General features: G+C 39.9%; 1 protein-coding gene across 4 annotated transcripts; it reads left to right on the plus strand.

The window, feature by feature from the left end:
- Positions 1 to 25144, plus strand: CDC7 (cell division cycle 7). Of its 4 annotated transcripts, XM_090048606.1 has the most exons (13): positions 1 to 115; positions 2641 to 2745; positions 10172 to 10255; positions 11949 to 12084; positions 14079 to 14196; positions 14282 to 14424; positions 16563 to 16812; positions 17445 to 17540; positions 18444 to 18622; positions 20244 to 20326; positions 22989 to 23138; positions 23456 to 23561; positions 24326 to 24462. In XM_090048606.1, the coding sequence occupies exons 2-13, from the start codon at positions 2652 to 2654 to the stop codon at positions 24327 to 24329; spliced, it is 1443 nt and encodes a 480-aa protein (XP_089904732.1). In that variant the 5' UTR covers positions 1 to 115; positions 2641 to 2651; the 3' UTR covers positions 24330 to 24462. The 4 variants fall into 4 exon arrangements, with proteins under 4 accessions (XP_089904732.1, XP_089904728.1, XP_089904730.1 ...); XM_090048602.1 differs by lacking the exon at positions 23456 to 23561 and having other exon boundaries at positions 24326 to 25144; XM_090048604.1 differs by lacking the exon at positions 23456 to 23561 and having other exon boundaries at positions 16563 to 16654; positions 17449 to 17540; positions 24326 to 25144.
- Positions 25145 to 27884: the final 2740 nt, after the last annotated feature.

A 27884-nucleotide genomic window follows, 5' to 3' on the forward strand; every position in this document is an offset into this window, starting at 1 on the left:
CAGTCGCTTCTAACAAGCGCAGGGATTGGCAGCTGGAGGTCCGCCGGCAAAAGGCGGCAGCAGGCAAACGGAAAGAAGAGCAGCACCAAGTAGCCGAGCGCGTCGTGGAGCTGCTGTGAGTGCCGTGCCCACCCCTGGGAAGCGGGCAGAGCGCTGCAGGGGCCCGGATCCGGCGGGCAAGGGGGAGGGCGCTGGGCCGGGGACAGGCCGGGCGGTTTCTGTGCGGTCCGATCCGCCCGCGCGCGCGCGCGCGAATGGAGGGTCTGGCCCGGTCCTATGCTGGGGGCCTCCCGCGCTGCTAGCGTCTGCTCTGCTCGCCCCGGCCCAGGGTGTGCGCAGGATCCCGCCCGCCCCGCTCCGGCCTCCGGGTGCTGCTGAGTCTTGTTGCCCCACGCGAAGTCCTATCTCGTGTCCGTGCCGCGCTGGCCAGGCCCGGGGTGGAGGCGAGAGGAAATAGTCTGAGATCAAACAGGTGTTTCCCCATCCGGGATGAAGGTGTTAATAATACCACCCCAGCGTGTTTGAACTGGGCACTCGCAGCCTCTGCCCCAGCTTCATCCCCCTTTGTGCGGTTTGCTTTTCTTGTCAGCTCCAATAAGCAGCAGCCCTCTTTCCCTCGTGCAGCTGATGCTGTTCCCTCCCTCTGAACGCTCCCTGGTTTCCTCTTCAAATTGTGCTTCTTCTGTCAGCTCCTCCTTGTCTCCAGCCCTCCCGGTGCTCAGTCTCTGCCCAGCAACTCCCAGCTCTGTTTTGTCAGTCTCCCTGTCTCATTATCCAGCCATTTGAAGTTGTGCTCGAGCAGGGTGCCTGGCCAACTCCTCATCTGTTCCCTGCCTGTTTGCTGTCTGTCCTGGCTCCCATCTTTTCCAAGCTCCTCATTCAATGTCAGGGCTTGTCTACACCAGGCTGCTCTGCCCCTAGAATGACCAGCACCTGAGAGCAGCTGCTGCAGGGCTCGTGCTCAGCTGTACGGCACCTCCCAAGTCCAGGCGGTACCACTGACTCATCTGTGCTGGCAGAATGCAAAGGGCTCCCTTGGATAGGCATAGCCACTAAAGGGACCTTCATTGCTGGCAGAAGGTGCAGGGCTATCTACTAGGGTAAACTTGATTTAAATCACTGGTCAGGAAGCTTAGATTTAATCATTGCTTTCTACAAAAACTGCATTCTGGTTGTTTGATATCCTTTATTCATTTAATTTCTTGAAACTTTCCACTTTTAGAGAAAGGTAAGAGCTTGACTGTGTATACACGAACTTGCACAGAGACAATAGGGCTGGTGGGTGGGGAATCAGGTTTGTCGTCTCATCTCCATATACTGCTGTTAACAAGGATGTTATTTCTGGGATCAACAAACTCTCCCTATGCCTGAAGAAGCATTTGTGCCCAAAACCTTGCAAAGAACATTTTTTCCCACTGTTTAGATGGTCTGAAAAAAGATATCACATCTACCCAAAGAGCCTTGTCTACTTAAGATCTCTGGAGACACAAATCCATAGCTTGAACTGAAACTAAGCATCACAGAGATGCTTAATGGGATCTTCTAGACCAGTGGTCTCCAACTTGTAAGTAGGAGATCACCTTTGGCATTTAAAAGCAATACAAGATCTACTGTGCACTGCCCCCTTCTTCCTGCCCAGCAGCTAAGTCTGGGGGGGGGCAGAGGGAGGAAAAAATTATTTGGGGGGGCATGCCTCCCCAGCAGCCAAGTCCCACCCAGCTAAGGCCCACTCAATTTACCCCTGCTCCTGCCTCTGGCACTGTCCCTCACTGCAGGGCACCTTGATCCAGCCCTTGCCCCTTTCCTCCCTCACAGACTGACCTGCTGGGCTGGTATGTGCGCATGCATGCACGTGGGCACTCAGCCTTCCACCCCAGCCTTGTATGGACTCCAAGAGGCTCCAAGATCTACTGGTGGATTGAGCTCACCAATCAGTGGATCGCTGTTTTAGACTGAGCACTGAGTCCCATTGGGTAGAGTGATTTTCTTTAATCTTTACTAATCTGTAGAGGAGCCTCTGGGAGCCCCATAAGTTTGAGCCCCTAATATAGTCCACAGTCTGTTGTTACCTATTTATAAAACTTTTTAAAAGGTTACATGGCTATTTTGTATCAAATAGTATATAATTATAAGTTATAATCCCTATTCCATGATTATATCTTTGAGCTTTAACATATATAAAGGTAGTTTTAATTTTAAATAAGTAATTTTTTTTAAAAAGCAGCTTAACCAAAAATACAATTAAATGAAAAATCTTATTTAAATTTTTAAAAATCCTTTTTTATGGTTGGTTGTTTTTTTGTTTGTTTGTTTTTAGAAATTGTTGATTTTTATCCACCCTGAAGTAAGTATCCTTTCTAAGGAAGGATACTGATGCCTGTTAAATGCTCTTAGGATAAAAGGCATAATTTGGCTGTTCATCCTCCCTTTTGTTATAGAAGAGGTAGATTTGGCCGCATGTAGTAGTGTTCTCCTTTCTGGCCACATCAGAGGAGATTTTGGTGTTAGTGAGCAGTGAAGGACTTACCCAGGTCACCTTCCCCAAATCTCACTGGAGAGTACTATCCCTCGTATCTGTTTGTTCCCATTTTTTCTTGAGTCTTTAGCCACTGCCCTCAGCCCCTGGCATTTTACTTTCAGATACCTTTGTGATGGAAACAGCACTGAAGGCTCATCAGAATGAGCAGCACCCTCAGCATGCTGAAGACTTTGGAAAGAAACATGAACAGAATAGTAAACTCTCAGGTATATATTTGAACAATAGGCAATCAATTAGACTATTTTAATCTCTCTTCTCCTTCTTCCTTTCCTTTTGGTAACTCTTAAGATTAACAGTAATGTATAGGTATGTTGTTGTTAGATACAGTCCTGTTTATATTAGGGGTGCACCAATAGAGATTTAAGGGGCTGATACTGATAGCCGATATTTAAAGAACTATATCAGCTGATACTGATGTAATATCCGATACAGCTGCCATCAGATGTTAGTCCTATGTAGTGGAAGGGGAGAGAGGAGGGAAGGGGTGTGGGGGGCAGATCATCACTCCCTACAGTGAGAGGGGGGCAGGGCAGGTGCTGCCCAGCAGCAGGGGTGGGGGAGGGTAGGACAGAGGTGCAGCTCGTGGGGTGGAGGCAGCTCATGCCACTGCTTGCACACCCGGGGGGTGCCCCTGGATCTGCATAGCGTGGCACATACTGCAGCTGTGGGGTGGAGCTGGTGCTGCATGGGGCTCTTCTCAGCAGGGGCTGGGCTGGGCTGGGCTGGAAGCAGGCTCCATCAGCGCTGGAAGGAGACTACAGCCACTCCTAATTTCACCACAGCTCTGCTCCCAGTCCTGCACTGCATCCCTGGCTTTTCCTGGTGTTTTGGTCGAGGTGGGGTGTTCAGCCGGGCTGTGCTGGGCAGTGGCCTGGGGCTGGGAGTGGAGCTGCAGCAAAATTTGGGGTGGCTGCAGCCTCCTCCCAGTGCTACTGGAGCCTGCTCCAAGCCCAACCCCCGCCGAGAAAAGCCCCGTGCAGCGCTGGCTCCAGCTCTACCACGCAGCTGCCACCCGCCCTGCACCGCGGAGATCCGGGGGCACATGCCACCCCAGCCCTACCTGGGTGCAAGCAGTGGCAAGAGCTGCCCCCACCTCATGAGCTGCGCCTCCATCCTGGGCCCCCTCCCTGCCCTGGCAGGGCAACACCTGCCCTTGCCCTTCCCTCACTGTGGGGGCCTTGATCTGCCCCCACTATGCCCCTCCCCCCTCACCTTCTGACTTAACAGCTGGAGACAGCTCTCCATGCTGCCAGCTCTGTGCTGGGGCATTTATTGGCCAAATTATCGGCCCATCAGGCCGATATCCGATGGAGACAATTTTCTTTATATCGGTACGGATCTGATATCAAACTGATGTAGCAGTGCACCTCTAGTTTATATGAATTCTTCATGTAACAGTTTTTGAATTAAACTTTTCACGCTTATTTCCAGGACTAATTCTGCACAATATGCAGACTATGAAGTGCCTTGCAGAATCCTTGCCCTCATCCTTTTTAAATATTTATTTCATAATAGATCATTATAAGAGGATTTTTCAAACAGCCATTTTCTTTGGTGACTTCAATACTGTTGGGTCTTCACTTCAGTCTTCAGTCTCCTAGTGAAAAAAACAGAGAGCTACTTCTCCAATCCTCCCCATAACACTTCTCAGCCTTGTCCTTTATATACCTATGGAAGTGCCAGGCTGGCTGAAATCCCATTCCTGTTCTCAGTCTCCAGCTTCTGTAAAAATGTCAACAGTGTTTTTGTTGTTGTTTAATAAAAACACTATTAAAACTAGGTTCAGCCCCCACTTGTTTCTTATAAACTGGCTAGCCTCTATTACAACAGTGACTTCTGATTACTACTGGCTTGAGCTTGATTTAAAAACTGAAAATAATGACTAAAAGTAAGAGGCATTGTCAGTCCATTGCTCAATCATTTCCAGCACCTTGTAGAATTGAAGGAGAATATTCTCCAACCCCATTCTGTTTCACAAATTAATGCATATCTAGTTAATTTTAATAAGGAAATGTCTTTAAAATCTAACCTCAGGAAACTTCCTGCAGGACTCTATATGGTGCTAATGCTCTGGTTGTCATTTCCATCTCTTTGTAACAGTGGAGCAAGTTCCATGCTAAATGGGCATGGATTGCAAAAAGAGGACAGGTAGAGGTTGCTCTACTGCTCTCATGAAGTGTGAATTTCAGTTTGTGGCCAGAACCCTGAAGGATCCATGATAGCAAGGGCTATATTGATTCAGCACATTTTACAAGAACTTGCCATCTATTTCCTCTTCTCTGGCTAGAACAAGGGTGGGCAATTATTTGGACTGGAAGGCTACTTAAGTTCTGGTGAGCTGCTGAGGGCTGGGAGGCATGGGGGGAGATGCCAGTTGATCATGTCCAACCCACTGAGAGCCTGAGAAGGAGGGGCTGCACCCCGGGCCACTCCACCCTGCTGAATCTGGGGCTGGGCTGGGCTGAGCCAGGCCACACACCGCAGACTTCTTGCTCCCCATATCCATTGCCCCTGCTCCAGTTCCCATTGGCACTGTGTAGTCCTGGCACTGCAGCTGCTGACAAACAGGCTTGCACAGCAGAGGGTACAATGCAGGGCGCTGACTAGCCATCCCACCAGCCCACTGTGATGAGCCACTGCCATCACACGGCACTAGGAACATTGGGGGTTGCTTCCCTAACCTGAGAACCCCCCACACAGCCAACACAGACTCGTTTCCTGCTGGTGCTGTGGCAGTGGCAGCAGCTTATTACAGTGAGTGGGCAAGCAGGACAGCTACTCGGCATGCTGCATTGTACCCCATTCCAGCAGCCGCAGTGCCAACAGGAAGGTGCTGGAGGGAAAGGGGGTGAAGGAGTCTGCAGTCTACATGGCTCAGTCCAGACCCAGTTAGGGGACAGAGTGCAGCCCTCCCTCCTCAGGATCCTAGCAGTGATTGGTGGGCTGCATATTAATTGGTGGGCTGGATACAGACTGCATTTTGCCCACCCCTAGGCAAGAGCCTGCCACTGTAGTGCCCCAGCATGCTCTAGTAGCATGAGCTATGTCTGGACAGACTTTTGGCTCAGACATTTGGTGAAGTTGAGCTGAGTGGACTATTTATCTAGCATTTCTTTAAAAAAGCATGAAAAGTTACCTTGAGACTATTAGGTTGGTCATAAAAGGAATCTGAAACCTTGTGAAGAGGTTGAAGGCTGTTGTTTTCAGAGATGTTAAAGTTGCTCTGTCATCTGTTCATAGGCTAAAGCTGAACTGTTATTTGGGGTGGGGACACAGGTCATAAACAATCTGTATGTTGTGCCAGTGTTGGGGAGTTCTTTTGTCCAAGCTCCAGACTTTTTTGAAAGGATTCCATTAACAAAAGAGGTTTCCTTTTGAGGTAGGAAGTTTATCTTTTTTAGTAAAAACTTTAAAGATTCTAATTCCCAGGCACAGTAAGATTAAGCATCCAGAACAAAACTTTAGGTACTTGTTTCAGCTGCAGTAGGATTTACAGCAACTTAATTCTAAACCTGAACCATATTATTTTGAAGAATAATCTACTATTCTAGTCTTTGAATTGTTAATTTATCTCTGATGGCAAAGCAATCTGATATGTAACTAGCTGGAAGTTTAAATATTTACTTTGCTTTAAAGCAAGGAGGTGGTAGATGAAAAGGATTGTGATGAGAAATACAGCTTTTTATCTTTGTAGCCAAAGAATCGAGTCTCTAGGAGATTGTGTGCATTTTAACTGAAAAATAAGTAGTGCCACAAAGAGTGAAAATGTATCTCTTATATTCATCTTACATTAGACAAACATTTCCAAGATATGTATTGTCCTAACTTATTTTTTTAAATCAAACTTCTGAAGACTTTAGAAAACTCTTTAAGATTTATTGTCACAAAATGATAAGCAACTGTTTGCTATAAAGAACTTGGATTATGTACAAATACAAAAAGCAAAATGTAAATGAAGAGGGAAAATATTGTTTGTGTTCTGCTCTGCTTAATAAGTTTTTTTTTTTCTTTTTATTCAAATTTTCTAACACAAGTTTAACATCTGTGCTGTTAACACTTCATTGTTAGTTGTGTAGGGCATCAGTGGAGTAAGTTCTCAATTGTTCAGTCTTCATGTCTAAAGTTTTACTTTTGACTAACAACACTGACAGAACTTTATCAATTCTAAAATGGCTATTGTACTTAGTTTACCATGACTTTGTAGAATGGCAGCATTGCTGAGCTGCTTTGCTTAACAACTTTGCCTCTTGTATTCATGGAACCATAGAAAATTAAGGTTAGAAGGGACCTCAGGAGAGGTCATCTAGTCGAACCTCCTGCTCAAAACAGGACCAACTAGATCATTTCAGCCAGGGCTTTGTCAAGCCAGGCCTTAAAAACCTCCTTAAACACCTCCAAGACTCCACCACCTTTCTAAGTAACCTGTTCCTGTACTTCACCACCCTCCTAGTGAGTTTTTCCTAATATCCAACTTAAACCTCCCTGGCTGCAACCAGGAAGGTTAGTTATTACTAGGCTTAGATCCTGCAAATTGTATGGACAGTTTAGTCATGTTTAACATATTTATTTAAACGTTTCATTAAAGTAACAATGATACAATGTGTTTTCCAAAATGGAATCAACACATTGCCTTTTCATCATTGATCAGGCAATGAACGTTAGTTAAAACAAACAAACAGCACACAAATTAACTCAGTTTCACATAGATTTCTTGTGCAATGCAGACAAAAGCTTAGGGTAACAGCTGTTAACAAGGACCTTTTAAAAGAAAGGAAGGAAGCATCTTGGTCATTAGGAAAACCATGAGCAAATGACTGGTTAAAGTATATAGTCTCAGGAGGTCACAGAAATAAAACATGCCATGCCATCAAAACACATGTAATGTAATTGCTTTCCTGCAGCACCATGCATGGTCTTCAGGTGGTACAGACATGCCCAGTGCGGGAAGCAGCATTTTAAGAACAGTGGGTTGTTTTGTTTTGTTTTTTTTAGTATATACAGTTATTTTAAAAAGCCCCAATGCCTTTTGCTACATTTTGAAAATGTAATTGGGAGGTCTAACAGCTCAACTGTCAGATCCTTGATGGGAAGAAGAGCATACATGAGTCATATTTAAGTGCTTTTTTTGGAACGATATCCATTAATTGAATTTAGAAAGGGGTTTTCCTTTTTCCTTTATGCACAATAGATTCATATTTGTATTTTTTTCTTTTGGTTCGCAACATAATTTCACATGTTTTATTTTTATTACGTGTAAGCAATAAAGCATTCTTGAAAAAGATTTCATAGACATTGGGGCTGGAAGGGACCTCAGAAGATCATCAAGTCCAGCCACCTGCCCGAAGGGCAGGAAGTCAGCTGGGGTCATAGGATCCCAGCAAGATAAGCATCCAATTTGCTCTTGAAGGTGTTCAATGTAGGTGCTTGAACCACCTCTGATGGCAGGCAGTTCCAAACCTTGGGGGCTTGGACAGTAAAGAAATTTTTCCTTATGTCCAGGCTGAAATGGTCTTGCAGTAGTTTATAACTGTTTGACCTTGTCATCCCTTGGGGTGCTCTGGTGAACTAACATTCCCCCAGAAACTGGTGGTCACCCCGATAAACTTATAGGTGGCCATCAGGTCACTCCTGAGCCTGCGCTTTTACAGGCTAAAGAGCCCCATGGCTCTCAGCCTGTCGTCGAAAGGTCTGTTTTCCTGACCGCTGATCATGCACATGGCTCTTCTCTGGACTCTCAAGCTTTTCCACATCCTTTTTGAATTGTAGAGCCCAAAACTGGACACAGTACTATGATAAAAACCTCTTACTCTCACTTCAGAAAACTAGCATAAATTCCATAGAATTCTGAGACAATGACTTTAGAAGCTTTTTGGTTTTCTCTGCTTTTGAAATATATTAAATCTTGTTGCTTAAATATGGACTTAAGACACCAACAGCAGTAAAAGGAAGAGTGACACCACTTGAGCCCAAATTTTATAGAGAGATTTCAGTTTTGAATATACATTTTCATCTGCACTTTATAGTTTTTGTTTTACAGATTAATATTTTAGTAGCAGTATAAGAGTCTGGTCTTGCATGACACTACTTAGAACTTGGAATGCACTAAATATTGCATGAAGATAATTCTGCAGACCTCAAAAAGTGTGCCTCTGGACAAGGCATCCACATGTGCTCCAATAAGGAACACTTACAGCCCTGTATATGTTATATTTGTGTGGCAAAGTAAGGTGTTAACCATGACATAAATGGCAAAGTTGCTACACATGCACCCAATTTAAGGTGTTTTAAAATGTCAGACTAGTCAAAAATGTTCCATGTATACTGTAGAACATTTTTATGACTGAATTGCATGCCACCTTAAGTTGAATGTGTGGCATGTCTGGGGCTGCCCCTGGGTCAGGGCTGAGGCCAGCAATCAGCTGATTGTCAGTCCAGGCCCTGGGACCACACCTGGTCAGGCTGGGCTGCAGGCACCCAGCTTTCAACATGCCAGTGCAAGGGAAGTCTGGGGTCTGGATCCCAAGCTCCTCCTGCACTGGCAAATAAAAAGGGAGCAATTGAGATCTGATTCCTGATCCCAACAATTCTGCCTCCTGCCATGTACATGGGACAAGGCAGGAGGAAGTGTGCTTGTTGGGATCTGGGATTGGATCCCATGGCACCTTTACATAAATGTGGGATGAGGACCTTAAATAACAAGGGCTCATTACGTTAACTGAATGAAATTTCAGAGCATCAGAAAGAATGCAGTATAACATCCTTGCCATGCCATCTAGTGCTTGGAGTACAAAATGCAGCAACTTAAAATACTTGCATAATTCTTTGCTAGATCTAACATCCTTTGTATGTTAGCAAATATATTTAAGCCTTCCGAATAGTTTAATTTTAAAGGCTTCCAGTGTCTGTCTTTAATTCCTCTAAGTTTGCTTCTTGGACATAATATTTTGCTCTCAGCAGCTATTGTGGCTTTGCCTCTGTAAAATGGTAACAATCACAAACTCCATGAACATGTCAGTAAGCTGTTACTGAGGTGGTATTATCTGTGTTTTTTTTCCCTTACCCATTTTGTGTGACGTGGCTGTCATGGAACAGTTTTTAAAGACAAGAGAGAACAATACTATGAATAGCTATGCAAATAGCGGTGATGTCAACAGAGGCGGAATTTAAGTAATCTGAAATGAGATTTAATATTGAGAGTGTATCATAGCCATGAAATAAAGGTTTAGACCAAAAGAAAGCAAAAATAATATTTGTGGACCATTAATTTTATTTAATTGAAGCCTAACTAAATTGCTTTTCCATACCCTTTAAGCTTTTGTATAGTCTTTGAATATGTGTGCTACAAACATTTACAGAAATGCCTCAGGTGCCTTGCATGAGTTTAATTGGAACAGCTTTACTACTTCCAGCTGCAGTTGTGAATCCCAAAAACTCATGCTTACCTTCATGAACTCAAGTCTTATTAGCATCAACAGGACTATTGGCACATGACTATAGTTTGTGTTGTGCTACTTGTAAAGTGAATTTCATTCTTATTTACATTAGTTAAAGAATAATTTGTGGCCTGAAATATAAGACGCAAACTGAGTTAAGCCAAACATTTTCCAATTGCTTCCTTTATTTTCTCAACAGGAGTAAAAAAGGATATTGAAAAACTTTATGAAGTAGTGCCACAGCTTGTAAATGTTTTCAAAATTAAGGAGAAAATTGGAGAAGGTAAATGTGTATTTTTGTTTTGGTTTAAAATATGTATATCTTAAACTTACATGCATCTAACTAGACAAATTATAAAACTATCCAGTGTAGTCCAATATTTGCAGATTTTTATATGGTGGCTTTGGTTTGCTTTTTAGTATTGTTAGAAGTAGATGAATTCTAATACTCAACTGCAAGTATGAAATATCTTTAATTACAGCATTTAGAGAGATTTGCTTACCAGATGCTTGAAACCTCTTGTATAAATATGCTTTTAGAGAACCTGCTTGATACAGACTGCCACATGCTTTAAAACACAGTGGGTGTGTATACCCAAGACACTTAATGTGCCATAATATTTGCCATAATATGCTAATGCACTAATGTGCAGTAGAATTAGTCTTCTGTGCATTAAGCGTCACAAAGACCATGCACCAGGCTAATACGTAGTAGTGCCAATTACTGCACATTTAGTTAGTACCTCATATTAGAGGTACTAAACTTTATGCTCAGTAACAACCATGCTCAGTATCTACTACAGGTTACTGTGGCTTTTGGAGTAATTGACTCAGTGTAGCCATATAACATTTTATCTACCTATATTTGACTGTCAATAATACATGGTGAGATACATGTTTGCAAGATTAGAGCCATAGACAGCTTAGAAAATTTCACTCACTTCAGAATTGACATAAAAAATTCTTTTATTTTCAATTTTGAGAAATTTAACTAGAAATTTGTTCTAACAGGTCTTTGAGATTGTATTATCTGAGATAACTGACAACATGTTTAAACTTCTTACTGTGCAAAATTAATTAAAGGAAAATTCCATATTTAACTTGATAAAGTTCAAAAGAATACATAATCTTGTCTTCTGAATAAACCATACAACATATTTAAATAACGTTTTTGGTTTCATTTATGACCCTATTACTGGGAGTGAATATGTTGCTAGAAAGTAACATTGGCAGTTCTGCATCTTCTGTAAAGATAAGTTTCTACTTTTGCTGACTGCCTGCAGACCATGTTTCTTTTCAGCAGCATTCCTTGCCCAGTAAACTGCTTACTAATTATTAACAGGTATTGGAGATACTTTTTTTTTAACTCAAGTGATAAAGACTGTGTTCTTGTGGGAAAAGGTACTAGGTTGAATCTGCTAACAACTGATCATTGTGTACAGTTGAAGACTTGTATAATTATTGTAGATTTTATTTTACAGTTTACTCATATGAAAAGCTCTTTATTTTGTACCTTCAGATTTCTAGAATAAAAGAGGGCAACTATTATCAGTGCAGAAACCACCTTTTGATGATTTACTTCTGTGTTTATGTGCCAAAATAACATACTGCCTAGTCTCTTTGAGATTTGTTTCAGTTTTAATGGCTGCCTCTGAATGTTTAAACTTTTTGCATTCAAAATGTAAGCGCATACTTAAGTAACCTTATTTGCTCTCATCTGTCTCCTACCCCCACAATATGGCAAGTTTACAGTAAAGAATTGGTATGGATTTTAATGCCAGTTTTATAGTACAGTTTTAATGTGACTTGACATCTTTCTCTCTAGCTGTGGCAGTCAGAATACTAATGTGAGTTGGAAAAATACTATCAGTTGAAAAACAAAAACAGAACTAATCTAAAAGTGTTAATGTATACACTTCATAAGATGAAAGTGTTAATTTATACACTTTATAAGCTGAAAACTAACATTTTTACAGGTACTTTTAGTTCTGTTTACTTGGCCACAGCACAGCTGAAAGCAGGATATGAGGAAAAAATGGCTTTGAAACATTTGATTCCAACTAGTCATCCTCTACGAATTGCTGCTGAGCTTCAATGCCTTACAATAGCTGGGTAGGTAAACCAAAATACAGTACCTGAGAGTTAGCAAAGGATTTAGGAATGTAATGAAAGTTTCTGAACATTGTCTGAGGCTCTAAATTTGTATCTAGTTTTTAGCTTTGCCACTTCACTGAGATATTTGACCACAACAAAAGAAAAACAATTTTATTAAGGGCAAACCAGAAATGGAACATGTTAGTTACACTGCCGTTGTGGCTTTATGATTATATCAATTTGAAGCTCATTTTGTATTGGCTAGAAAAAACTTGCACAATAAGTATGTGCACTCATGAAAGTGTTTTAGCTGGGGAATGGCAATGATAGAAGTTTACCAATGCAAAATTATAGACACCTGGCACAACACTGGCAGCACGTTGGGGAGGAGGGGCATGTGCCCCCCTCACTTCTGCACCAATGGGCAGAAGCAGTGGGGGCAGTGGCATCAGTGGTGTACAGTTGTACGCCTCCACTCTAAACACTTACTCATCATTTATGTGGTGCAGAGTTCTCTTTACTGGTTTGGGAACACAGCTATCTGATAGTTGCAAGTCTTTCATAAGCTTGTTCTAAATCAGTTGCTTTCTATGGGCTCCATTATGTGCTACTCAAGACATGCTCAACTGCAGGCTGTGAACCCCAAATGGTCTGCTGAAGCCTTCATTGCAAAATGAAGACCAAAATCTGAGCAAAGCAGTCAAGAAACTGCTGTTCAAAATAAGTGACAGTGGGTACATCTAGATGAGGCTCTTTATGGCTCAGTAGCATAGTTAAGTAAGCATGTACATCTGCACATGCTTACTGTACAGTAAACCTCACTAATCACGAGTAGATTTGCTATGTGCCAATGCAAGTAGCAAATTCAGTTGCAATTAGTTACTGCACAGTAGCGCTCGTAAATGCCTGACCAGGAACAAATCTGCTCCCAGTCAGCCAGCCATCAGGGTGCAGGAGATAGCTCCCAGGGGCAGGCTCAACCACCAGAGCCTGGGACAGGACTATGTCCCCCTGCCCAACAGCAGGGAGCTCCAAGCCCCTCCCCAGTGGGGCCTGAGAAATTCTTATCTCCAACCCCTGCAACTTAAAAACTTGGGCTGAGAGATCCTTATCTCCCAGTGCTAGCTCCGCAACCCCAGGGTCAGTGCTGCGGGGATAGTCACAGAGTTGACACTGGGAGATACCTGGCCCTGCAGTCGCAGAGCTGGAGCTGGGAGCTCCCTGCTGGCACGGGCTGGGGAACGTGTTCCCCACTCTCCTCTATGATCATAGAGCTGGGTAGGGAAAGGCTGGGGAGCTTGTTCCCTGCTCAGCTTTATAGCCATGGAGCTGGGTGGGGAACAGGCTTCAGTTGCTGAGCTGGCGCTGGGAGAAAAGGATCTCTCAGCCCAAGCCCTGTGGTCATGCAGCTTGGCCTGGGAACGGTCTCAGTCAATCAGGTCCCACCCCCACTGGGGGATTGAGGCGCAGGGCTTGGAAAGTGCTGCAGAAGTGGGGCAGGTCCCAACCCTCTGCCCTGATCCCCTGGTGGGGCAGTTAACACCCTGGCTGGGTGAGGATTCTTGCTATTAGCTGCCCCACCAGCAGATCAGAGTAAGAGGTACTCTGCCCAGTCAGGAAGCTGGGGCTGGGAGCTCCCTGCTGCTAGGGAAGGGGGACATTCCCTGCTCCCCTACCCCCAGCAGCAGGCAGCCCCCCGGGGGCAGGAATCAATGTCCCAGCCCTGGTCAGGAGACAGCTATCTCCTGGCCCTGTGCTCCCTACCAGTCCCTGGTGGCAGCAGGGGCCCATTGCAGGGCCTCAGGAAGTAGAAGCAGTTTGCTGCCATTGGCAGCAAATCTGCTCCTGCTTCTCTACACGTGTAGATGCCTCATGAGTAAATTGCTCCCAGATTGAAGGCATGTGTAGACACACCCATTATCTTAAAGAGTTCCTGTTACCAAAAGCATTATATCTATTTGTGTCTACAAGCCTTTAATGTAAACCCTTGTTTTCTACCTTTCCATTCACAGGCAGTATTATGTTTTTTCCTACAGGGGACAGGATAATGTCATGGGAGTTAAATATTGTTTTAGAAAAAATGATCATGTGGTTATTATTATGCCATATCTGGAACATGAATCCTTTTTGGTGAGTCTCAGCCTTCTTTTTATTTGAACAGTAAAACTTAATTATGAACAGTTGCATAATTGCAGGATTCAAATTAATCTTTCAGGACATTTTGAACACACTGTCTTTTGAAGAAGTACGAGAATATATGTTTAATCTGTTTAAAGCATTGAGGCGTATTCATCACTTTGGTATTGTTCACCGTGACGTCAAGCCCAGTAACTTCCTTTACAACAGGCGGCTGAAAGCGTAAGTCTGCCCAGATGACTACTGAGATCTCATTTGGGAATGCATGCCTTGGTAGAGCATAGTAAATTAAGTTCTTGGGGTTTTTTCCCTTCCAGCTGTACACCATGTGCATAAACACAAAAGCTAAATGTATGTAACTTTTCTTATTTAGTGCTTAGGGATTTCATTAGGGTGGAGGAGAAGAAATAATATAGTAAGTTTGAAAGAAATGGTCTGGATTCAAGTGGCAAATATTGTTCTTTAAAAAAAAATAACTGAATTTAAGATCACTGAATAAAACTGTAAAGTTGTTGCATGTTGAAGGGTGAAATTAATCTCAATAAAATCACTATGTGCTTGAATATTGCTAATATTAATCTTTATATTTTTGCACTGTACAGATATTCAGTGTACTTATTGACTTGTTTGTATTTTGCATCATTCATAGTATGTGCATAGTAACAGAATTGTGCTTGAGCTTTCTCTCTTGTACCAAATTGCTTTTTTTTTTCTTCAAACAAAGCCAGGTGGTTTTATTTTGTCTGCAAGTAAATTAAATTAAAGCTGTGCTAATGCTGTATTTTCCAAATTTGTGAGGTACTGAGAGAGAAAAAGGCAATAGCTGCCTTGCCTTTATTAGAAGTATCTTAACAGTGTGATGCCTTGGTGAGTATTTCCTAACTCTCCACATAGTGTACACCCTGTAGAAGGGATGTTGCTAATTCTCAGAAGATAAGTGCCTACTGTGTTGCTCATTTACTCTACCAAAAGGCATTTTAGACCAGCATTCTTTAATTTCTAAAGAGTGGAGTGTTCTCTGAATTTGTGATTCAACTATAGCAATTAAGTAACAAAATGATGGCCCAGAATTATTCATCCTTGCCAAATAATAAGCTTTTCTGGGTGAGTGGTTCCACAAAAGTTCATTGCAAATTAGTCAGTCTGTTTAAAAAAAAAAAAAAAAAAGAAAAAAGGAAAAAAAAAAAGTCTTGTAGTTCTAATGGTTGGAAAAAACTTCTGTCAAATGTGAATTGAGTTTAAACTAATGCAGTCCTACCTTCTGAAGTCAACTCCAATGATGATGCTGAGTTTTGCCCAAATTCAGCATTCTGAAAATGGAGAAGTTGTGTCAGTCTTCACTGCTTTTTGCTACCCTGCAGACAGCAATGAAATCAATAAGGATCAAGTCAGATTAACTCCACTGTTGCCTTGGGTAGTTCTGAGCTATGAAGGTGGGAGATACTGGTGTTGGCTAGGGAAAAGGACCAAGAAGTGAGGTTGATGGGAGGAATTGTAAACACTTGCTTGGGAGAGGAGGTGATGGGGAGAAAGTATATATAAATTTCAGGGGGAGGAGTACATAAAAGAGGCAAAGACACTGAGAAAAGCTGAGGGAAACAGTCTACACAAACAACAGAAAATGGAAGAGGTGCAAGGTTAGCAGTAAACTCTACTGGTTGAATAGTATTCACTGAATGCTAATCAGCTCTCACTGGTGTTTATCAAACAATCTAGAAATATTTTTTTCTTGTATTTGGTCAGCACTGACTATGAGGTTTATTTTTATTAAATGTATTGTATTATCCTGTCTTCCTATGCTGTATGGAGGGAGGTAATTAGCCATGTTATAATGAACTAGGCAGTTAGCAGGATGGAGGTGTACCTTCAAGACTAACTGTATCAGAGATGCATACATTTTCATGAACAATAACTCCCTTTGCCAGATGCTAATTCCCTGATTCAGTTAGTCCAGTGATTCTCAACCTCATTAGAATCAAGACACCCTTTGGAACATGGTAGCTCTTAGATTTCATTTGTTTCTTGACTATGGAAAAACAACAGTAATTCTTCTGTTGCAAAGAACTCAGAGTGTTTTTGACACTATGGATTCCTATTTAAAATTACTGGGTTTATCTTGTGAGTCACAGGTAGATGTTTGCACACTTGGTATTGCATAGCACCCTTAAAGGGGGCTTGATGCACTCCAGAGTGCCATAGTACCCTATTTGAGAACCACTGAGTTGTTTATTAGGTGCACGTCAAGCGTGTCTTTAATGGGGATATAAACCTTTTCCTTAGAACAGAAGGTAAACTGGGTTTTTTTTGTAAAGTCTGAGTAAGCTTTTCTTTAATTTGTTTTTTAAATTTATTCCTTCTAGGTATGCCCTGGTAGATTTTGGTTTGGCACAAGGAACCCCTGAGACAAAAATAGACCTCCTCAAAACTATCCAGTCTGAAGGCCAGCAGGGAAGTTGCTCACAAAATACGCCCCATATAAACGTAGGAAGTGGGGTTTCTATCAATATCACATCACCTAAACAGATAGCTCAACAATCAGCCTCAAAATCATCAGATAAAAGATCCGGCTCACTTTCACAAATACAGATTAAACAAGGAAGAGAAGGAAAGGTTCTGAGTCTCTTTCATTAATATTGCTGTATAAGTTTATTTTTAATGTACTACTTCTTCCAACAGGGGGAGATGTAATACTAGAACAGAACTTAGTTTTTAGTTCAAAATCTTCAAATAATGTGTGTGCACTTACACAATAGTTTAATATGTTGCATAAATTTTTTTTTTCACAAAAATTGAGCTACTTTCTGCACAACAACATTAGCTTTGTACATTACTGCACATCATTCAATGTCTCACATCTAGGCTTGACATTAGTGGGTTTTCATGTAACATTGCATGCTGTGCACACCCAAAAAGGGTTTATTTAATATTTTAGTAACAGGCATCGTAGCATCATTCCCAGTCCCAGAAGAGTTTCTAGTTTGTTTTAGTTATATACCAGAATACAGTTATTATACAGATGGCCTTCAAGGCCATTCCTACTTGTGAGGAATGATTTATTTTGTAAGTATGTTTACTGTTGTCTAGACTAAGTTTTCTTCAACTACAGTAAACTGATGCCTGAAAATGACTTGCGTGCAGCTGCTTTTATTTTTAAGAGTGTGAAATGACATTAAAACTGACAAATTACAGCCCCACAGTGTGTAAGACAGAATCCTTATTGTCCTTTTTGTTGGTATTTATAGGAAGGGTCTGTGCACCATTCTATCCAGCGTTCTGTTTTTGGAGAGAGAAATTTCAATATTAATAGCTCCACACACCAGGAGAGCCCCACAGTGAAAGTAAGCAACACTGACCATTATTAAAACAATCAGTTAAATATTTAGTAGTTAAATTATTTCAACACATTTAACCCTAGAAACTCCTAACTACTACTTTCTATGACTTGTAGCATTAGAGATTAATGAATTTTAGCAGAAATCTTACACTTACTAAATACCTGTTAAATTGTGCCCTAACCGTGTTTGTTCAGAAATTGTTCCTGTTATGATGCATCTGTCTCCCTAACTGATCTTATTTATGGTAATAATTAAATATGCATGGGTAGAAAAACATATTAATTGAGAAATTATGCTAAAAGACTTGTGAAATTTAGTTTATTTTCTCTAGTTTCACCAACTGCAGCATAAAAAAAGTCCATTAAACATTTTGCTCTATTGTTTATAAAAATAGGTAAAATGTCTAGTGAAAACTAGACATTAGGAAGAAAAACGGGTTTTGACCAATGCTGGTATTTAAACAGTAATAGTTTGAGCTATGAAATGGAATTGGATGTTAACCTCTTGAAGTATTATTTCATATAGTATTTTACCACTCAAAATTCTGTATAACTTTCTTTTTTGCTTTTTTTTAGGAGGAGTGTTTGTCATTGACTTAATTCCGTTAACCTGACAAATGCTTATTTGTTTTGATATCACAAATTTACACAGTACATATTAATGAATCGGTGTTTTTCCCCCCTGCAATGACTGCTGATTTCCCAGGAAAATCACAAAGTCCAGAAGTCTTAAATATGGCTATGTTTAATAGCCACTGGGATATTAGAAAGATTGGTCATCTGTTAATACTGGCAACATGTTGCTGTTAATGCTTTCTACATCCTTAGTATTTGGTTGCAGATTGGGTGAATGCATAAAGTTGTATTTAAAATGTTGTTACTTACAAATATAACATGCATCTTGCAGCTCATGAAGCAACCAAAGGTGATAGATGTTGCATCTAGAAAATTAGCAGCAAAGAAGAAGCTCATTTCTACAAAAACAGCGAACAATGGTTTAGCCAGGAAGGGTGCCAGCAGTTGCCCATCTAACCTAACCTGTGACTGTTTTGCAACAGACAGAGTTTGCAGTATTTGCCTTTCAAGGTAATTTGCTTTGATATTATAAAGCTAACAACTGTGTTATCAAGCTACGTTATAAATTCAAGGCTTACTAGGCCGCTGATTTAGGTAAGGGAAAGACAGCATTAGACTCGTGCAGTGTGCAAACATTAAAACATGTATGTTATTTTTAAGCTGACACAAAGATCTTGTATGGCATTCTGTGCAGTTCTAAACTTCCTATTGCAGATAATTCTATGTATAATTTAAATATCCCACACTCCAAGTCTCAGAAAAAAAAATCACTTGACTTTTTTTCTTGCTCTAACACTTGTTGCCTAATAAAACTATAGGCCTATGCCAAACGCATGGGGTACTAGAGTGGAGAGATTCCTACTTTTAGGTATTTTTTCTCCTAATTTATCTGAGGTAAAAGAGCTTCTTAAAAGTTCTCTGCATTCTGAGAACCCTGAAAGAAGTTTTTGATAAATCCTGTTCACGATTTACAAGGCTTTCTTATCATAAATATACTGGTATATTTATGTTGTCATAAATATATTGCTAAAGCTATCCCAGCAATCCCTTACCTATTGTAGTTCTTTTACCAGTAAATCATGAACCCATTTCTTAAAGAGAATATTTTATATCATGAAAAGGATCTCTTTGCAGGCATAAACTGCATGGCACAGGTATGTCTGCTAGTAGTATGAAAAAATTCAAACTCAATTTCAAACTCAAAAAATTCAAATTCAAATGTGGCAAAAGTTGAAGTAAAGCAAGCTTAATTTTTTTTCCCCAGAGACTTTTACTCACTTAAAGGTGGCTTAAAAATGGGGTTTTTGTATGTGTGATTGTTTATACTTAGTCTTCAAAATTAAATTTAGTACTAAGAGGGAGAGAGAAGTTAAGGTTTTATTTTTTTCTTCTAATTAGAGCACATATGAAGTCAAGAGCCCTGATTTAAGGAAACTGGAGGGATATTCCTCTTACGTTGGCCAAATAACTTGACATTTCAGTTCAAATCCTTTCCACATGTGGTTAAGTTCCACTCAGATGAGCTATTTCTTGATTTTTTTTTTTAGCATTTCAAAAGTTCTGTTTTTACAGAGAATGTAGAATAAGGGGTTAAAATTATTCATTCAGAAAATAAAACTGATCACTGTAATGAGGACAAGAGGAGATGAACTAAATAAAGGAAAAGCATATTAAATTCCTGTGTCAGTGCCCTTGTTCATAAGAAAAACAGGTTTGCTTACCTGCAGTTTAACCTGAGGAAGGAAAGCATCCACTGGTATTTTAAACGCACTATAACACCATGCCTTTGGTTAGTTTTAATTTTCCAAAGCATCTCTATGTACACACTTTTTAAATGGAAGTCATGCTTCATTGAATTACACTGTAAAGTTCATTGTTCAAGTATGCAAGTTTAGGTCTATGTACTGTTATCTCACCCTAGCTGCTATGTACATTCGGTGCATTTAACATGAATTGTTTAAAATTTTAATAGAGGGAATGAGAAACTGTTGACATCTAATTAGAGAAGTAAGTTTTTAAATGTTTTTAGACATGTTTTGTAGAGAAGTGGTTAGCTGATTTAGCCTGTAGTATCCATGGGATTTTCCTGATCTATGTATTCTGTTATAATGTGCTTTTTATTATTATACAGGCGTCAGCAAGTTGCCCCTAGGGCAGGTACACCTGGATTCAGAGCACCAGAAGTGTTAACTAAGTGCCCCACTCAAACAACAGGTACTACTTATATGATCAAAATTAGAGGCTTTTCCATAAAATCAACTGGTATGTACAAATGTGGAAGCCTTTTCTATTTACATGTGGAATTCATTTTGTTGTCCCTTCTAACATTGTTGAAATACTTCCGTTTTTTATTAAATGTTTATTGCTCAGAACAAGCTAGAAATACTTTCAAATTTTTGAAACTTGAATATATTTTAATTCATTTGAGGTACAGAAAACAATGAGATTATGGTTTTTTTTTAAATTGAACTTTCGCTCTTTTCCAACTATCAGATTAAAAATCCTGAAATAACCACACATTTTGCAGTTCAGAGGCTCTTAGGAAGATTCTGTCAATGTTTGCTTTCAGAGTATATATACTAAACATAATACAGGCGGTCCTCAACTTACAATGTTTCGAGCTGCAACGTTTATAAATTGACAGTTTCAACTTTCTGATGTCCGTTTCAACTTTACAACGCTTGATCCGATGCCACACCACGCCAGCAAACAATTTCGTTGCATCGCCCATCTCTTGTCTGTCCAAACTTCCTTGGACACTTTCTTTAAGAAAGCAGACAAGACTCCAGAAAAACCTGCAGCCAAGGCTCCTGAGAAGACTCCAGCCAACAACCCTTCAAAAAGTCCAGCCAATTCACCTCAAAGAAGTCCTTCCAAATAAATATGATTGCTATTTACAATATAAATATGTTCATGTAGCTATAGTACTCATCTATAATTGATCGAGTACAAAATTCTGGGTTATTTTTGGTGAAAATAGGGTATCAGGCCTTGGTTCAGGAACCAATCCCCCATTTATAATATTGTTTCTTATAGGAAAATCGGTTCCAAGTCGCAACATTTCAACTTAAGACGTGGTTCTCAGAACCAGTTGTGTTGTAAATCTGAGGACTGCCTGTATGTTTGCAAACAGATTTGTAAGACAATAAGAAAATGCTGGTTATTTGTTATTTGCAAACATCTGGAAATCAATGCATGTCAGATTTACTAGTACTACTGTAATTGTTACTTAGTTAATTAAGATGGCTTATCAATAGTTTGTCATTCTCCTTCTACCCCAGACTTAACGTAAAAAGTGGGGGGCATTAATTTAGACTTAATATAGTTTTTATTGGTGCTGTATACAGAAAAGTATCAACCTATTTGAAGTTTAACAAGTCTGTATCAGATTGATAAAAGTATTGATAACCCAACAAAATGCAAACTGAAAGATAATTTGAAGACCAATATAAATGCAATGAAAAAGACCACTTATATGAAAAAATTAAAGACTACTAAGAAATAAGTAGATACAAAAATGTGATGTTACTAAGATATGACTAGTGAAAGATGAGAAATATGAAGAAATGTTTAAAAAAATCCTCAAATCAGAGACTGCCACTGAGAGGAGGTTATAATCTTGAGATTAAAATACAGAATTACGAGTTCTATGCCAACTTGGTCCCAGACTTAGTTTGTGGCCTAAGTGATTTTGGACAAGACTTTAAGGTAGTCACTTAACTTCCATAGAAATCTATGGGAGTTAAATGCCCAGATATCTTTTGAAGATACCGGCCTCCTTCTGTGGCCATTCTTTCCTACTTGTAAATGAGAGTAATACTTAATTGCCTCTCCCAGGTTTTGTGTTGCTAAATTAAATAGTGATAGAATACATATTTTTAAATCCTGTAATGGGAAGGCATGTCTGCTTGCAAGTGCATCAGTTTAGCTAGTATCTTATTCTTCATTAGAAAGCATTAAACTAGTCTTTGACAGTAAACTTGACACTTGATATCTTCTGAAGCAGTGTACTATTAGTATTTTTGGTAAAATAATTAAAGCTGAGATATTGTATATTTCATTAGACAAGAATTGCCAGCTCTTCTGAAAATAATTACTTTAGTCTTCGTAGAAAAAAGCCAGAGATGTTAAACTTTCTATATAAAATAGGCTGAGAACTTTTCAACCCCTCCCCCTACCATCCCTCAAAGTAAAAAGTAGTGAGCCAAAAAAATATCATGGCAGACAGGTCTTCTTATAACTTTCCTTTAAAGCTGCAAAATTTCCATCCAGCTTTGGCTCCTTACCCAGAGTACTCTTTGTACTCTTCGTAAAACTATGAAAATGATGAACCATCTCAAAACTGCTTCAATTCTTAAATGGGTTACCTTGTCAAATGATTTCATACTTAGATGTTGTGAGTAACATCTTCAACACAAATCCATTTAAAACTGCCGAACTATCATAGTCACAATTTGAAATTAATTTAGTTTTTTGTATAGCCTCTCTTTTTTGTAGGCAAGCTCTGAAATTAGCTGGCCTAATTTTAACTCATGCCCAAAAGGCTTAGTACTAGGTAGAAATAGATCTGAATGCTGAGAGTGACTTCATGCTTAAAGTTATAAATATAGTTCTGTTTGGTAGATTTAGATGTATAAAGAGAGGCCCCCAGAAGGTATTGGGAATGTTCATATGAGTATCATCATTCACAAGCTTTAGGACCATACTCTAAAATTATTCTATACAAAAACATGAGTGTTTTGTTGTAATGAAATAAAAATCAATAGGTAATTCAGGACAGTCCTCTTGTTGTCAACTTTTTTGGTAAATTCAATGTTTATTAAACTCCACATGTGAAAGGTGTGGATTGTTGTTTATGACTCGCTTTCAATTGCAGCAATTGACATGTGGTCAGCAGGAATCATATTCCTTTCTTTGCTCAGTGGACGGTATCCATTTTACAAAGCAAGTGATGATTTAACTGCCTTGGCACAAATCATGACAATTCGTGGATCCAGAGAAACCATTCAGGCTGCTAAAACGTTTGGTACGTAAATTTTAATTGTAGAAAAAACTGTATGTTTAATCTGTTACAATCATTGTAATAAGTAATACATTTCTGTTTACATGCTTATGATAAAAATCACTATATTGGCTAGGGACTTGACTTTTGTCATATCCCCCATCTGCTAGCATAGAATAAATTTAAGAAAATACTAAGCACTGAAATACTAAACACAGGGTGCTTTTTGTTTTAAGATTATAAAGGCTCTCTTCTCCATTTAATCTTTAATTTGAATTTCTATAGTAAGTTTCATTATAAAGAATTCTCATACTGCTTACAAACTGTATCATGTTTTACAGAAGCACATCAGTTTCTCCAGGGGAAGGAGGAAGCACATCAGTTTTTGTGGGGGTGGGAACATAACTCTCTAATGACTACTCTTGGAATTTGGTTAGAATGTTTGAGGTAACTTCCTTAATCTTAAATCACTCTGGTCCAAAATTAAGATGTAACCTTATTTTTTTTTAAAGTGTGTATGGGGGGCGGGTATCAGTTAGGATTAGGAAGTGTTTAATTCAACAGAACCTTTTTAAATCAATCTAAGTGTAATCCTGAAATTTTCCATAGCACAAGGAGAAACTGACAACACTCATTTTTATTCTCTAAAATGAGAAATGTAGATTGTGGACAAATATAATTAACAATGAAAATAGGGTTTTTTCCTCCTCTAGTTCCATTAATCCAAGATAGTGGTGGCAAGAGAAAAGAAAAGCAAAATATATTAATTTTGATAGTGAATCTGACCAGAAGTGGTCAGGACTTCAGTTTTAATTATTTTATACTTTTGTGTATACAGTTAAAGAAAATCTTCTCTAAGCCACTAAGGTTCTGAACACTGCCTCCCAGAAACTCATCAAGATGTGTCTTGTTGCCATTGCTGGTTTTACTGCATATCCTGCTTCAGCTAATATTGGAACATATGCAGTAGCTTCCCTTCTCAGACCAGAATAGCTGAAATACAGCACACTTGAGCATACTCCTCCATGATTTTCTATGGGACCAGTAGACCTTATCACTCATTTTAACATAGCATAAAACGTCATGACTACTAAGTCAGCAAGCAAGATATTAAGCATAAAAGAATTAGAACCACTGAGATGTGTACCACTGACATTAATTTGCAGTTGTATATCAAGTGTAATAAAAAGTCTTACTGTTTTTCCTCTTAGGTAAATCAATACTGTGTACCAAGGAAGTCCCAGCACAAGATTTAAGAATCCTCTGTGAAAGGTTGAGAGGAACAAATAAATCAACAGGTGATATGCACACCAACCCTTCCTATGAACTTGCTTTGCCAGTTGAGACAGATAAAGTGGAGTTTGGTTCCCGGACAGTCAGAAAAGAAATCCACCATCTGAAAGACAGCCATTGTGAAAATGGTGATGGTATAGACATAAAGATTAGAGAGAAACTAATGCATACAAAAGGCTGGGACAGAGTTCCTGATGAGGCTTACGACCTGCTTGATAAACTACTAGATCTGAACCCCGCTACGAGAATAACTGCAAAAGAGGCTCTGATGCATCCTTTTTTTAAGGACATGAGACTGTGAGAGTACACCCAATTCTCTTACTGCCTTGATAGATATTTGCTTTATATGAAAATATACAGTAGTAATTTAATTTTACATTCTATCTTTAACACCTACAAATCTTTCAGTGAAATATAGGTGCTGACAGATGCTCACTCTTCAGTTTTGAGTTTCTGACACATACTGATCACTTTACTTGTGCTATAAAAACTGTCAAAGATTACAAAAAGAAGTTTGGCAGCATGGGCAGGTAACGTTGGATTTGGAACTATTCTCCTCCTAACCCTCTGTTGCTGGTTACTAGTTAAGTAAGTTTGCTAACCTCTAGCTTCATGAGTGACTTACAGTTGCAGTCAAAGTCTGGTAGAAAAGTGTCACAGTACAAAAAAAAAAAAAAAAAAAAAAAAAAGAAACTGCTGGCAGTCCCAGATGCCAAGGATTGAATAAGCATTTATAATCAACACACTTTAACCCCCTCCATTGCTGAAGTGCATTGGTGAAGGAAGTGTAGGAAAGGCTGCATTGCTTGGGGGGGTGGATGGTGCAGGCAAATACTATGTTTATTTTAAAATTCCTGGTAATATTTAAAACTAATGTGATGGCAACAAGAGAAATTATTAAATGACTCTAGTTAACACATGCTGGTTACTATTCTGTCCATACACAAGCATCGCTGTTCTGTTCATTTGAGTCTATTCACTTCTGAGCCTGTTCTTTTCACACTGGAGATCCTAGTTAGATTATCACTGGTCACAGTAGTCTCTTCAAAACTTCCTTAGAGAAGAACTTTGCTTTGTATAAATCAAGGATCAGGTATTGTTTGGTTAGTAGACCCCCAGAAAGGCATGTATTCCAAGAAATGTGTACTCTCTTCCTGCCATCTGTTTGGGCAGTGGTTAGTACCGCAGTTGCCTGCTATGTACAACCTGTATTTTTCTCAAGTGAAGCAACAGGAGTAACTACCAGTGTGAATCGGCTACCTCGTTGCTGATTCTGTCATGTGCCATATAGTTGCTGAAACACAACTGCTATGAAAAATTATATTTTCATTAAATAAAGGTTTTGTTTTTATTATTATTTTGAAGATTGGTTAGAGGTATTACTTTTAAAAATGCCCAAATATAGATAAGAAAGGGATTTTTTGCAGAAAGCAATATATTATAATGGAATTTTTTGTTCTCCTGTATACATCCCTTCATGGAAAACATTTTTTAGTTGTCTTTACTGTACTAAGGATTGCGATAGTGCAGGGTGTCTTAATCTCAAGCAGAGTTCACAACACAACTGGCTCTAGTGCTCTACACAGAAAAATGCCTAAATTCCCTCAACCTAAAAGCAAGCATTCGTTATTTCAAATTTGCTAAAGCAGACTTACCTTTTTCTTGGTAAATGTTTTCTTATTTTAAAGGTATTGGGTTTTAGTTTTTATTCCATAAAGTTCAGTGGTTTTAATTTGAGAAGTGAAATAGGAGAAACTATAATTGAAAATATAAAATTAATGGACTTTACAGGTTAAGAGATATAGTTTAAAGCTACTGCAGGGGAAAATGTTGTGATTCGCCTCCACAACTCATTGGTTCAAAGTGGGGGAAAGGAAATCCACAGCATTTTGAGCAGCTATAAATGGGGAGAGAATAGGACCTTGAGAGAAAAACGTTGCAGTAGTCAAAGTGAGATGACATTCTCTCCCTTTTAGTATCAGTTTAAATGGTTAATACCAGATTACAGTGCAATGACTGTAGAAATGTCTCTTATCTATCCTTAAAACAAGATCACAGAAGTATTAATTTGGCCCTGGCAGTGCCATTAGAGTCTAAACAGAAAAGAAGTATGAGGTGTTAATTTTGAAAGCTGGACTGTTTAAATGTCAACTTTGAAAGGACACTGTCAATGTTACTCATGCTAGTTTTGCTATGTTAGTTTTCTGATGGAGCACTCCCTTTAGTGGAGTTGTTTGTTTGTTTTGTTTTTAATTACTTATAATAATAATAATGATGCTTTTTTCTGCCCTTTTTATTGAAAAAAAGGAAGACTTATAACTTGTACCAACTATCTTGGGGGCACCTCTATGCATACCCCTCCCTGCCCCTTTTTAATTTTCAACTTTGCTGCTTTATGGGTGTTTCCCTATATTGTGTATTTATTGTAATCCAGGATAAGCCTCCATTTAACATGGAGGGGAAAAAAGCCCTGTCTTGGATTGTACCCTGCTAGGGGCAGGGTGGGTCAAGATAGAGGGGGAAGGGGTTCACAGTAGGGTAGACTGTGTGATGTATGGCCTGAGGGATGCTCAGAGGGGACTGCACAGTGTGGGTTGACCATGCAGCAGCAAGAGAGCTGCTCTGACTGGCTCTGGCTCCAACTCCATGTAGTAACTACTACCTGACTGGGGCTGGATCCAAAGTTTCTGCACATAGTAAGTGGTAGTTGGTGGGGCAGGAGAGAACCAGGTGGGAGGCACCAGAGGTTAGTGATGTGGGGGGTGGGGAGAGAAGGGGAATTGGTAGTGAAGGTAAGGGGACAGGTGCCAGAGGAACAAGGGCATGGGTCAGATCCGTCCTGTGTTGCTACTTTCCCTGCCACACCAAGTGGTGAGGGGATAAATTTAAGATGACTCTCCAGTCAAATTTATAATTTTCCACATCTAGAATCTACTTATTTGGCATTCAAAGTTATCTTACATTTGGGTGAATAGTGTAGCAGGTTACGACTGTTTTTTCTATGTATTATGACATAGAAAGTGCAACTGAACATCACTTTAAAAAAAATCAAATTATCCACAAACTTCTACAGAAAAGTTAAAGGCAAATAAGCCCTAATTCAGTTGTAGGAATCTTGGTGCTTGCCTTTAACAACCCCAGGGCACAAGTATTTTGAGATCAGAAAATATTATTCTCACACTTTGTTATTATTTCACTGCTGATCATTTTAAACCAGGGGTGCTCAAACTCTGGCGTGCAGGCTAAATGCATCTTGTGGAGCCATTGCATTTGGCCCAAGGGGCTCTCCATGTGCTGAGAAATATGGCAGTGGGAGAGCAGTGGCCATTAATACCACCACCACCTTCTGCCAAATTCCCATTCCCCCCCCCCCCGAAGTGAGATTTGGGGCAAATCATCCCCAGTCCCCCATGTGGCTGGATTGGGACTGTGCCATGCCCTTTTCTCCCACGCAGCTGAACTGGGGCCATGCCAAGT

Source organism: Crocodylus siamensis, chromosome 5 (assembly GCF_052110815.1).
Source record: "Crocodylus siamensis isolate JL-2025a chromosome 5, ASM5211081v1, whole genome shotgun sequence".
Lineage (NCBI taxonomy): Eukaryota > Metazoa > Chordata > Crocodylia > Crocodylidae > Crocodylus > Crocodylus siamensis.

Excerpts from the sequence above, each read along its gene's own strand:
- CDC7 (XM_090048602.1), top strand. The coding sequence starts at position 2,652 with ATGGAAACAGCACTGAAGGCTCATCAGAATGAGCAGCACCCTCAGCAT. Across the intron at positions 2,746-10,171 it reads ACAGAATAGTAAACTCTCAG|GAGTAAAAAAGGATATTGAA; the intron begins GTATATATTTGA and ends TTTTCTCAACAG. Across the intron at positions 16,813-17,444 it reads AACAAGGAAGAGAAGGAAAG|GAAGGGTCTGTGCACCATTC; the intron begins GTTCTGAGTCTC and ends TGGTATTTATAG.